The following is a 14060-nucleotide window of genomic DNA, read 5'->3' on the forward strand; positions in this document are numbered from 1 at the left end:
TTCGAGCATGCTGGCCTTCATCGGTTAGAGTACTGAGTACAAAGGTTGTGAGGCGACGATGCAGTGGTACAGGATGCTGGTGAGGCAGCACCTGGAGATTAGTAAACGCAAACACGAGGAAATCTGCAGATGCTGGAATTTCAAGCAACACACATCAAAGTTGCTGGTGAACGCAGCAGGCCAGGCAGCATCTCTAGGAAGAGGTACAGTCGACGTTTCAGGCCGAGACCCTTCATCAGGACTAACTGAAGGAAAAGCTAGTAAGAGATTTGAAAGTGGGGAGGGGAGGGGGAGATCCAAAATGATAGAAGACAGGAGGAGGAGGGATGGAGCCAAGAGCTGGACAGGTGATAGGCAAAAGTGATATGAGAGGATCATGGGGCAGGAGGCCTAGGGAGAAAGAAGGGGGGAGGGGGCAAGCCCAGAGGATGGGCAAGGGGTATAGTCAGAGGGACAGAGGGAGAAAAAGGAGAGTGAGAGAGAGAATGTGTGTGTGTATGTATGTGTGTATATATATATATATATATATATATATATATATATATAGAGAGAGAGAGAGAGAGAGAGAGAGAGAGAGAGAGAGAGAGAGAATAAATAAATAAATAATGGATGGGGTATGAGGGGGAAGGGGTATTAATGGAAGTTAATGCTCCCGATGCAGCCTTCTATATATTGGCTTCTTTCCACAAGGATTGTTCCCTACACGACTTCCTTGTCCATTCGTCCCTCCCATCCCTCCCCACTGATCTCCCTCCTGGCACTTATCCTTGTAAGTGGAACAAGTGCTACACATGCCCTTACACTTCCTCCCTTACCACCATTCAGGGCCCCAGACAGTCCTTCCAGGTGAGGCGACACTTCACCTGTGAGTCGGCTGGGGTGATATACTGCTTCCAGTGCTCCCGATGTGGCCTTCTATATATTGACGAGACCTGACGCAGACTGGGAGACCGCTTTGCTGAACACCTACGCTCTGCCCACCAGAGAAAGCAGGATCTCCCAGTGGCTACACATCTTAATTCCACGTCCCATTCCCATTCTGATATGTCTATCCACGGCCTCCTCTACTGTCAAGATGAAGCCACACTCAGGTTGGAGGAACAACATCTTATATTCCGTCTGGGTAGCCTCCAACCTGATGGCAAGAACATTGACTTCTCTAACTTCCGTTAATGCCCCACCTCCCCTTCGTACCCCATCCGTTATTTATTTATTTATTTATTTATTTATTATATATTTTCTTTGTCTCTCTCTCTCTCTCCTTTTTCTCCCTCTGTCCCTCTGACTATACCCCTTGCCCATCCTCTGGGCTTTTCCCCCCTCCCCCTTTTCTTTCTCCCTAGGCCTCCTGTCCCATGATCCTCTCATATCCCTTTTGCCAATCAACTGTCCAGCTCTTGGCTCCATCCTTCCCCCTCCTGTCTTCTCCTATCATTTCAGATCTCCCCCTCCCCCTCCCACTTTCAAATCTCTTACTAGCTCTTCCTTCAGTTAGTCCTGACGAAGGGTCACAGCCTGAAACGTCGACTGTACCTCTTCCTAGAGATGCTGCCTGGCCTGCTGCGTTCACCAGCAACTTTGATGTGTGTTACCTGGAGATTAGTGTTCAGTTTTGGTTGCCTTGCTATAGGAGAGATGTTATTAAACTGGAAAGAGTGCAGAAAAGATTTACTCGGAAGCCCCACCATCTGGTGCAGAGGGGCCACTGCACAGGATTGGAAAGAGCTGCAGAAACTTGTAAACTCAGACAGCTCCATCATGGGCACCAGCCTCCCCAAATTCGAGGACCCCTCCGAAAGGCGATACCTCAAAAAGGCGGCATCCATCACTGAGGACCCCAACACCCAGGATGTGCCCTCTTCTCATTGCCACCATCAAGGAGGAGGTACAGTGAAGACTCACACTCAGTGATCGAGGAACAGCTTCTCCTCCTCCGCCATCAGAGTTCTGAATGGACAATGAACCCATGTACATACCTTACTAATTGTTTGGCTCTCCTTTAGCACTAGTTATTATATACTTATTGTAACTTACAGGGTTTGCACCAATTATTATGTATGGCACTGTACTGCTGCTACAAAACAACAAATTTCACCACATATGCTCATGATATTAAACCTTTTAAATCTACTCCTCAGCTTTTTTTCTCCAGTCCTGCCAAAGAGTTTGGGCCCGAAATGTCAACTGAACTCTTTTCCACAGATGCTGCCTGGCCTGCTGAGTTCCTCCAGCATTTTCTGTGTGTGGCTTGGATTTCCAGAATCTGCAGGTTTTCTCTTGTTTCTGATTCTGACTGAGGGATTGAGTTATAGGGAGAAGTTGGACAGTCTAGGGCCTTATTCCTTGGAGCAGAGGAGATTGATGGGTGAGCTGATAGAAGTGTATACAATCATGAGAAGCATAGAGAAGGTCTTTTCCCCAGAACGGAAGGATCAAGAACTAGAGGGCACAGGTTTAAGGTGAGGGGAGAAGATTTGGGAAACTTGAGGACAATTCTTTTGCACAAAGGGTAGTATCAATGTGGAATGAGCTGCCAGAAGAACTGGTTGAGACAGGTAGAATAACAGATTTTAAATGTCAGCCAGACAAATGCATGCATCGGATAAGTTGAGAGGGATACAGGCCAAACACTGGCAAATGGTTCTAGTTTGAATGAGACATCTTGGTTAGCATAGATGAGTTGGGCTGAAGGCCCTGTTTCTGTACTATATGATTCTATGACTCTCTTGTTCTACTTCAATGCAGTTAATCTGTCTGAAGGATGTGCAAGAGATGTTTTTCACTGAAACTTGGTACGTTGACCATAGTAAACCAATATACTATTTTACCATTTTACACTCAGTGACTGAACCTCCATGAAGTTCAAAGTTCAAAGTAAATTTATTATCAGAGTACATATATGTCACTATATACAACCCTGAGATTTACTTTCTTGTGGGCATACTCAATAAATCCAAAAAGAATGATAACCATATAGAATCACTGAAAGACCACATTAATTTGGGCATTCAACCAGTGTGCAAAAGACCACAAACTGTGCAAATACAAAATGAAACAAAGAATAATAATTTAAAAATAAGACAATAATTATGGAGAACATGAGATGAAGAGTCCTTGAAAGTCAGTCCATTTTAAAGACAGAGCTAGTGAGGTTGAGAGATGTTATACCCTTTGGTTCAAGAGCCTGATGGTTGGGGGGTAATAACTGTTCCTGAACCTGGTGGTGTGAGTCAATAGACAATAGACAATAGGTGCAGGAGTAGGCCATTCGGCCCTTCGAGCCAGCACCGCCATTCACTGTGATCATGGCTGATCATCCACTGTCAGTATCCAGTTCCTGCCTTATCCCCATAACCTTTGATTCTGCTATCTTTAAGAGCTCTATCCATCTCTTTTTTGAAAGCATCCAGAAACTTGGCCTCCACAGCCTTCTGGGGCAGAGCATTCCATATATCCACCTCTCTCTGGGTGAAAAAGTTTTTCGTCAACTCCGTTCTAAATGGCCTACCCCTAATTCTTAAACTGTGGCCTTTGGTTCTGGACTCACCCATCAGCGGGAACATGCTTCCTGCCTCCAGCGTGTCCAATCCCTTAATAATCTTTTATGTTTCAATAAGATCCCCTCTCAGCCTTCTAAATTCCAGAGCATACAAGTCCAGTCGCTCCAATCTTTCGACATATGACAGTCCCGCCATCCTGGGAATTAACCTTGAGAACCTACGCTGCACTCCCTCAATAGCAAGAATGTCCTTCCTCAAATTTGGAGACCAAAACTGCACACAGTACTCCAGGTGTGGTCTGACCAGGGCCCCGTACAGCTGCAGAAGGACCTCTTTGCTCTTATACTCAATTCCCCTTGTTATGAAGGCCAGCATGCCATTAGCTTTCTTCACTGCCTGCCGTACTTGCATGCTTGCTTTCAGTGACTGATGTACGAGAACACCTAGATCTCATTGTGCTTCCCCTTTTCCTAACTTGACTCCATTTAGATAATAATCTGCCTTCCTGTTCTTACCACCAAAGTGGATAACCTTACATTTATCCACATTAAACTGCATCTGCCATGCATCTGCCCACTCACCCAGACTGTCCAAGTCACCCTGCATTCTCATAACATCCTCCTCACATTTCACACTGCCACCCAGCTTTGTGTCATCGGCAAATTTGCTGATGTTACTTTTAATTCCCTCATCTAAATCATTAATATATATTGTAAACCGCTGCGGTCCCAGCACTGAACCCTGCGATACCCCACTGGTCACCGCCTGCCATTCCGAAAGGGACCCGTTAATCGCTACTCTTTGTTTTCTGTCAGCCAGCCAATTTTCAATCCATGTCAGTACTCTGCCCCCAATACCATGTGCCCTAATTTTGCCCACTAATCTCCTATGTGGGACTTTATCAAAGGCTTTCTGAAAGTCCAGGTACACTACGACCACTGGCTCTCCCTTGTCCATTTTCATAGTTACAATCTCAAAAAATTCCAGAAGATTAGTCAAGCACAATTTCCCCTTCGTAAATCCATGCAGACTTGGACCAATCCTGTTACTACTATCTAGATGTGTCATAATTTCATCTTTTATAATTGACTCTAGCATCCTTCCCACCACCGACATCAGGCTAACCGGTCTACAATTCCCTGTTTTCTTTCTTCCTCCCTTCTTGAAGAGAGGGACAACATTAGCCACTCTCCAATCCACAGGAACTGATCCTGAATCTATAGAACATTGGAAAATGATTACCAATGTGTCCACGATTTCGAAAGCCACCTCCTTAAGTACCCTGGGATGCAGACCATCAGGTTCCGGGAACTTATCAGCCTTCAGACCCAACAGTCTATCCAACATCATTTCCTGCCTAATATAAATTTCCTTCAATTCATCCATTACCCTAAGTCCTTTGGACACTATTATATCTGGGAGATTGTTTGTGTCTTCCCTAGTGAAGACAGATCCAAAGTACCTGTTCAACTTGTCTGCCATTTCCTTGTTCCCATAATAAATTCACCCACTTCTGTCTTCAAGAGCCCAATTTTGGTCTTAACTATTTTTTTCCTTTTCACATACCTAAAGAAGTTTTTACTATCCTCCTTTATATTCTTGGCTAGTTTACCTTCGTACCTCATTTTTTCTCTGCGCATCGCCTTTTTAGTTACCTTCTGTTGCTCTTTAAAAGTTTCCCAATCCTCCGGCTTCCCACTCGTCTTTGCTATGTTATGCTTTTTCTCTTTTATTTTTATGCTGTCCATTACTTCCCTTGTCAGCCACAGCCTCCCCTTACTCCCCTTAGGATCTTTCTTCCTCTTTGGAACGAACTGGTCCTGCACCTTCCGCATTATTTCCAGAAACACTTGCCATTGCTGTTCCACTGTCATCCATTGAACTTTGGCCAGCTCTTCCCTCATAGCACCATAGTTCCCTTAGTCCCAAGGCTCCTGTACCACCTTCCTGATGGTTGAGGGGTAATAACTGTCCCTGAACCTGGTGGTGTTAGTCCCGAGGCTCCTGTACCACCTTCCTGATGCCAGCAGTGAGAAGAGAGCATAGGCTGGATGGTGGGGGTCCCTGATGATAGATGCTGCTCTCTTGCAGCAACATGTTGTATAGATGTGCTCAGTGGTGGGGAGGGCTTTACGCATAACGGCCTGGGCTGTGTGCACTACTTCCATTTAACATTCCTGAGCAGAGAATTCCATAAGACATTGGAGTCGAAATAGGGAATTTGACTCATTGAGTCTGTTCTGTCATTTCGTCATGGCTGGTCTATCATCCCTCTCAACTCATTCTCCTGCCTTCTCCCCGTACCCTTTGATGGCTTTACTAATCAAGAACCTATGAATCTCTGCCTTAAATACACTCAATGACTGGCCTCCACAGCCGTCTGTGGCAATGAATTCCACAGATTCACCACTCTCTGCCTGAAGAAATTCTTCCCCATCTCCGTTCTAAAAGGATACCTGTTTACTTGGAGGCTGTACCCTCTGGCCCTCAACTCCCCCGCTATAGGAAACATACTCTCCACATTCACTCTCTCTAGGCCTTTCAATATTCGATAGGTTTCAATGAGGTCTCCCCTCATTCTTCTAACCTCCAGTGTGTACGGGCCCTGAGCCATCAAATACTCCTCATATGTTAACACTTTCATTCCCAGATCATTCTCAGGAGCCTCCTCTGGATTCTCTCCAATGCCTGCACATCTCTTCTTAGATAAGAGGCCCAGAAGTGCTCGTAATACTCCAAGCGCGGTCTGACCAGAGCTTTAGAAAACATTAGCATTACATACTTGCTCCTCTCAAAATGAATGCTAACATTGCATTTGCCTTCCTCACCACCGGCTCGACCTGTAAGTTAACATTTTGGGAATCCTGCACAAGGACTCCCCAGTTCCTTTGCATCTCTGTTTTTCGAATTCTCTCCCATGAAAAAAGTTGAATCAGTTCAACTCTGAACTGACACTACAACCTATGGACTCACTTTCAAGGACTCTACAACCCATGTTCTCAGCATTAGTTATATCCTTACGTATAATTACTATTGTTTGTTTTATTTTGTAGTTGCACAGCTGGCCGTCTTTGCACATCGGTTGATTGTCAGTGTCTGTGTGCGGTTTCAATTATATTCCTTTGTTCTACTCTGAATTCCGACCAGAACATGAATCTTAGGGTAATATATGGCAACATGTATGTATTTTCATAATAAATTTGCTTTAACATTGAGGTGTAAGGCTCCTTCTGGTCTGGAGCACTGAAGCAAGGCAGAACAATTCATAAATCTGCCTGTTTATTTGTAGAGCTGGGGCTTGGGGGTTGTACGAGGTGTCAGGATAAAGTCAGACATAGAATATGGAACAGTAAAGGCCGGTTGGCCCACCATGTTGTACTGACCTTTTAACCTACTCTAAGGACAAGCTAACCCTTCCCTCCCACACAGCCCTCCATTTTCTTACCATCCACGTGCCTGTCTAAGAGTCTCTTAATTGTCCCTAATGTATCTGCCTCTACCACCACCCCTGGCAGGGTTTTCCACACTCCATCACTCTCTGTATTAAAAACCTACCTCTGACAGCCCCCCATGCCTTCCTCCAAAGACCTTTAAGTTATACCCCCTTGTATTAACCATTTCCTCCCTGGGAAACAGTCTCTGGCTCTCCACTCTATCTATGCCACTTATCATCTTGTACATCTGTCAAGTCACCCCTCATCCTCCTTCACTCCAAAGAGAAAAGCCCCAGCTCACTCAGCCTATCCTCATCAGACGTGCTCTCTAATCCAGGCAACATCCTGGTAAATCTCCTCCGCACCCTTTCTGAAATTTCCACATCCTTCCAATAATGAGGCGACCAGAACCCAACACAATGCTCCATTATTGTTGGGCATAATTGCAGCTCCCCCCCACTGGCCCCAGCCCCCATTGCTCGGAACTGTACAGGCCGGCAAGTCTATGTAACCTGTGACAACGCCAAGGAGAAAGCGGGGAAATGGAATGGCAACCTGAAACGTGTCCTCTTCATCCAGAGGGTGGTCCGTTCATGGGACGAGCTGCCAGAGGGCATTGCTGAGGCAGATCCGTTGACAATGTTTCAAAGACACTTGGAACTGGATTACTGGGAATATTGGCAGCCTGGACCAGTTGGGTGATCGGGCCTGTTTCCATGATCCCTGCCATGATGTGGGTGGGCTCAGCACCCTCCTTCACCGACAGTGAGTCCCTTCCAAAATCCAACCAAGGCAACTTGCTGCCTGTCTGATACTGCCGGGACCCAGACTACAGATCCGATTCCCTGTCTGATTACATTCCCAGAGCATGGAATACAGGTCCAGTTCTCTGTATGACTACATTCCCACAGCACGGAATTCAGGGCCCATTCCCTGTCTCTATCTATCCATCTCTCTCTCTCTCTCTCTCTCTCTCTCTCTCTCTCTCTCTCACACACACACACACACACACACACGCACACACACACACACACGCACGCACATGCACACACACATACGCACACACACGCACACACACGCACACACACACGCACGCACACACGCACACGCACACGCACGCACACACACACACACGCACGCACACACGCACACACACACACGCACGCACACACACACGCACGCACACACACACATGCACACGCACGCACACACACACGCACGCACACACGCACACACACACACGCACACACACACGCACGCACACACGCACACGCACACGCACGCACACACACACACACACGCACGCACACACACGCACGCACACACACACGCACACACATGCACGCACACACGCACACGCACACGCACACACACACACGCATGCACACACGCACGCACACACGCACACGCATGCACACGCACGCACGCGCACACACACACGCACACACGCACACACACATGCACGCACACGCACGCACACACACACGCACGCACGCACACGCACGCACACACACACACACACGCACGCACACACACACGCATGCACACGCACACACACGCACACACACACACACACACACGCACACACACACGCACACACACACACACACACACACTGCCTGCTCACTACTCTCAGTGTGTGGGATTATAGTATCTTCATAGACATTCAACCCCATCGAGTCAATGGCAGCACTCATTTCAACAATCCCTGTAGCCTCATCCCCCCCCACCTCACCCACAGTCTGCAGAAGGACAGACAGATTGCAAGAATGGACAACGAGGTGGCAGATGGAAAATAGTGTCAGGATGTGTATGGTCATGCTGTTGGGAGAAGGAATAAAGGCGTAGACTATTTTCTACACAGGAAAGTACTCTGAAATCAGAGGTGCGAAGGAACTTGGGAGTTGTCGTGCAGGAAGGTCAGCTGACAGGTTGAGTGAGCGGTAAGGAAGGTGAACCTTCATCTCAAGAGGACTAGAGTATGAAACCTGCAAGAGGAACACAACCCTGACGTAGTTCGTAGGCTTGCGTGCCTCAGTATCTGGGAGCGCTATGCTGGCGGGGGTCACACCCGTGAGCTTTGGCTCTCTGCAGGGTCACCCATGCTTCATGGGTCAAAGGATAGAGACCAGGCTAAGGGTGCTCCATCAGCCCTCCAGCTTAGAGCTAACAACAGTGACTGGTCAATAGAACTGTTACAGAGACAGCAAAGAAGGGTCATTTGAGACGGTAGTGAACACTGAGAGGAAGCTACTGGCATGAGGAAGGAAGCCCTGAACACTGCCAGAGATGGGGGAGCTTCACTGCTGCCCCAGACACTAGTGGCATAGTGCCCAGTAAGTTAGTAAGAATATAAAAGCAAGGAGGTAAGGCTGAGACTTTATAAGGCACTGGTTAGTCCACACTAGGAGTATTGTGAGCAGTTGTGGTCTCTTTATCTAAAAAAAAATTGTGCTGGCATTGGAGAGGGTCCACAGGACGCTCACAAGAATGGTTCTGGCAACAAAAGGGTTAACATATGAGGAGTATTTTTAGCCAGAGGACAAATTTCTTTAGCCAGGGGGTAGTGAATCTGTGCAATTCATTGCCACAAATGACTGTGGAAGCAAGTTAATGGGTATATTTAAAGCGCAGCTTGATTGGTTCTTGATTAGTGAGGGCATCAAAGGTTACAGGAGAAGGCAGGAGAATGGGATTGAGGGGGTTAATAAATCAGCCATGATAGAACGGCAGAGCAGACACAATGGGCCAAATGGCCTAATTCTGCTCCTAGGTTTTATGGTCTTATGACCTCATGGTCGAACCCTGCTCTCCCGAGTGCTAACCCTTTTTCCCGCTAACTGACTATCCACCTCCCCTATAGGTAGTGGTCTCCCCATCATCACCACTCTCTGCGTGAGAAGTTCTCTCCTCATGTCCCTATCCTACCTTTGGTTGATCAATTTAACCCTGTCCCTGGTTTCTCTAACCCCCTCCTGACATTGTCCACCATGATCCCCTATCCTTCCAACCTTCTCTGTTCCAGAAGAACCACTGCAGGCTTCTCCATTACCACCCTGGTGCAGGGGTCTCTCCTCCCTGAAGACATCCTAATGAATCTTTTCCACACCCTCCCCAGAACCTTCCTGCCCTCCTGAAGTGTGGTGACCAGAACTGGACATAGTTCTCCCGTCCATCCTTGGGGTTGGAACAATGCTATTCCTGCCTTCATGGTTGTGGCTCTAACTGCACTTGGTTCTTGCACGGAGTAGCAAACTGTGGAATCCACCCTCCCTGTTCTCCTCCCGCCCCCAACTCTGGGATTTGCCCCTCCCTCCCTCCCTCTGAGAACCTCTCTCCCTCCATCCTTCAAACTGTGGGACTACCCCTTCCTCCCCTCCATCCCTCATTTTCTGAGCCTCCCCATCCATCTGTTGCTAAAGCTCTGGAATTCTCCTCCACCAACTCTGGGACACTCCCGTCCCCCAATTGTTAGACTCTTCCTTAGGAAACTCCCCACCTCACCATTCCTCTAACTCTGGGATGCACCCACCCTTCTTCCCTCAAACTGTGGTGATCCACCTCCCACACCTCTCCCTCATACACTCGTGTTCACCTCTCCTTCAAACCATCTCTCATCCTTTGGAACCGCACCCCCATTCCTTCATTTTTTGGGTCTCATTGTCCCTCCATTTCACAAACAATGGGTACCCGCTCTCTTTCCACCTTTCGGACTCTGGGACTCCCCCTTTCTTCACTCAATCCCTAATCATCTGGGTCTCTCGTCTCTCCCCATCCCTCATAAACTGTGATTCATCCCTTCCTTCAGGAAGAAGGAATTTGATTACGGACTAAAGGAAGGGGAAGTCGAGGGAACACACACCAGTCCTCATCGAGGGATCAGAAGTGGAAAGGGTGAGCATTTTCAAGTCCCTGGGTGTCAACATCTTTGAGTATCTATCCCGGGCCCGGCATATTGATACAATTGAAGAAGGCACGACAGCGGCTAGATTTCAATAGGAGTTTGAGTAGATTTGTTATGTCACCAAAGACCCTCACAAATTTCTACAGATGTACCGTGGAGAGCATTCTAACAGGTTGCATCCCCGTCTGGTTATGGAGGGGACACTGCACAGGATTGGAAAAGCTGTGGAAAGTTGTGAACTCAGCCAACTTCATCATGGACACCAGCCTCCCCAGCAGTGAGCACATTTTCAAAACGGCGATGCCTCGAAAATGCGATCCCCATCAGCCAGGACATGCCCGTTTCTCATTGCTACCATCAAGGACGACGTACAGGAGCCTGAAGACACACTCAATGATTCAGGAACAGCTTCTTCTCCTCCGCCATCAGATTTCTGAACGGACAATGAGCTCATGTACACTACCTCACTATTTTTTGCACTACTTGTTTAAAGTTTTTAATATATACTTCTTATTGTAACGTACCAGCTTTTTAAATTATTATTATTATTATTATGTATTACAATGTACTGCTGGTGCAAAACAACAAATTTCACAATATATGCCAGTGAAATTAAACCAGATTCTGATTCCTACATCTTCTGGGTTCCTCACTCCCTCCAACCCTCATTCTCTGGGATTCACCCCTCCCTCCAACAATCATCCTTCCCTCCTCTCCCTCCCTCCATCACTCATCCTCCCCTCCTCTCCCTCCCTCCATCACTCATCCTCCCCTCCTCTCCCTCCCTCCATCACTCATCCTCTCCTCTTCTCCCTCCCTCCATCACTCATCCTCCCCTCCTCTCTCCCTGCTGGTTTGAAGGACGAGTCACCCTGGACCAGTGATGCAGGAAGCTCATTTGGGTGCCCCATTGGGAGTCAGTTTTGAACAGCGGAGGCCCCTTTCACCCTGGACCCTCACACAGCACAAGTTGCCCTCCGCCTGTAGCTGAATAGTTTCAGAAGTCACCAGTGACAAAACCCTTGCCCAGTGCGAGGACCGAACGGCTGCAACTGGATCCAGTGACTTACTGCTTCTTGTGGTGAGGGTTTGGTTCCCCAGTACGTGGGCTGTGTGTGTGTGTGTGTGTGTGTGTGTGTGATGATGTCTGAGTGTGAGTGTGTGTGAGTGTGTATGAGTATGAGTGTGTGTGTGAGTGTGAGTTTGTGTGTGTGATTTTCTGTGAGTGAGTGTGTGAGTGTGAGTGTGTGTGTGAGTGATTGTGTGCGCATGTGTGTGTGAGTGTGAGTGTGTGTGTGATTGTGTCTGAGTGTGTGAGTGTGTGTGAGTGAGTGTGAGTGTGCATGTGTGAGTATGTGTGTGTGAGTGATTGTGTGTGCATGTGTGTGTGTGTGATTGTGTGTGAGTGAGTGTGAGTGTGTGTGTGTGAGTGAGTGAATGTGTGTGTATGAGTATGAGTGTGTGTGAGAGTGGGTGTGTGTGTATGAGAGTGAGCATGTGTGTGAGAGAGAGTGGGTGTGTGTGTGTGTGAGTGAGTGTGTCCATGTGTCTGAGTGTGTGTGGGTGTGGGTGTGTCTCTTTATCGGTATGTGTGTGTGTATCTGAGTGTGTGTGTGTCTATTGGTGTGTGTGTGTGTGTGTGTGTGAGTGTGTGCGTGTGCGTGTGAGTGTGTGTGTCTATTGTGTGTGTGTGTGTGTGTCAGTGTGTGTGTGTGTGTGTGTATGGTGTGTGTGTGTGTGTGTGTGTGTGTGTGTGTGTGTGTCAGTGTGGTTCAGTGAAGCTCAGGGTATGGAATCAATTTGGAGCTTCAGACACACACAGACTCTATTCTTCCAACTCCCGACATCAGTGGGGGCTGAAACACAACCTCGGTGTGGCAGATGAGACTTGCTTCATTGGCAAATCAAAGTGGAACGTCTTGAACCTTCGCCTGTGCGATTTGAGAGAGCGTCGAGACAAAACTGTTCTAATTAGAAGCAGGGTTCTTTCTCCGGCATCAGGAGTAACGCAGTCGTTACGTTACCCTTCCCATTCAGCCTCCTTGGTGGGACCAGGTCTATCCCCTCTCCAGCCCGGTGCTGGAAACTGACTGCCTGTTCCCCCAGCCCCTGGCTCGCAGACTGCTGAATGCGTGGCCAAGAACGCAGGGACCACTTAACCCCTTCAGCCCGACGAGGGATCTCCGCGCGTGAGGGTTAAATGGGAGCTGAGCAAAGAAACACTCACCCACATCATACAGGACATACATATCCATCGCATCCTTCCTCTGCCCAGGGTTCGCGGCAGCTCCACCGTAAACGAGGGCATGGTGATGGCAATGCCCTGTTAGCAAGTCCAACAGCAGGGCAGGAAGCCAGCGGAGATATCATTCCACGCCAAGAAGAACTCCCGGTCGCCTGCCTGAGGCTCGGCACTCTCCCACTCTCCCCTTCTTTACGACCAGCTTCTCAACACGGACTCACGGACACTGAAACACTCTCTCCTCCTCTGGGAAGCTCGTTCCGCTCCTGCCTGCAACAGACCACTCCCCCCCTCACTCATTCACCGCAGACCTGAGGCTCACAGTGAGCAGGGAACTGCCCCCTCTAACAGATCCTTTCAAAGGAAACATAGTCCTCATTCCCGAGGGGTGAGGACCAGGGGAGGCAGGCTGGGGGCTCTCAGATGGGCTTGTTTCAAGCAAGCTTTGTGTGTGTGTGTGTGTGTGTGTGTGTGTGTGTGTGTGTGTGTGTGTGTCTGTGTCTGTATTTGTGTGTGTCTGTGTCTGTATGTGTTTGGCTGTGTGTGTGTGTCCGTATTTGTGTGTGTCTGTGTCTGTATTGTGTGTGTCTGTATGTGTTTGGCTGTGTGTATGTTGTGTGTCTGTGTGTGTCTATCTGTATATGCGTGTGTGTGAGTGTATGTGTGGTTTATCTGTGTTTAGTGTATGTCTGTGAATGCATTTTGTGTGTGTTTAATATGTGCCTGTGTGTAGGTATCTGTGACAATATCTGTGTCTATGTCGAGTGTGTGCTTTGTGTGTTCAGTGTATGGCCTATGAGTGTTTTTGTATGTTTCATATGTCTGTGTGTGTGAATATCAACTGTGTTGTATGTGTTTTGTGTGTGTTTGTGCAAAGGTGTGCGTGTTTGGCTGAAGGTCTGTGTGTGTGTGAATATCTATGGCGTGTGTGTGTGTGTGTGTGTGTGTGTGTTTGTGCAAAGCTCTGTGTGTGTGTGTGT

General features: G+C 47.9%; 1 protein-coding gene across 3 annotated transcripts in view; it reads right to left on the minus strand.

Annotated features, from left to right (window-relative positions):
- The window catches only part of tns1b (tensin 1b), a 392135-nt gene extending 378862 nt beyond the window's left edge, over nucleotides 1-13273 (minus strand). The window contains exon 1 of one of the 3 annotated variants that reach the window (XM_063051466.1): nucleotides 13066-13273. In XM_063051466.1, coding sequence (XP_062907536.1) covers nucleotides 13066-13146 — 81 coding nt within the window. In that variant the 5' untranslated portion in view covers nucleotides 13147-13273. The remainder of the gene's footprint in view (nucleotides 1-13065) is intronic. The other 2 variants (XM_063051470.1, XM_063051471.1) reach the window with 2 other exon arrangements.
- Between the last annotated feature and the right edge of the window lie 787 nt (nucleotides 13274-14060).

Source organism: Mobula hypostoma, chromosome 6 (genome assembly GCF_963921235.1).
Source record: "Mobula hypostoma chromosome 6, sMobHyp1.1, whole genome shotgun sequence".
NCBI classification, from domain to species: domain Eukaryota; kingdom Metazoa; phylum Chordata; class Chondrichthyes; order Myliobatiformes; family Myliobatidae; genus Mobula; species Mobula hypostoma.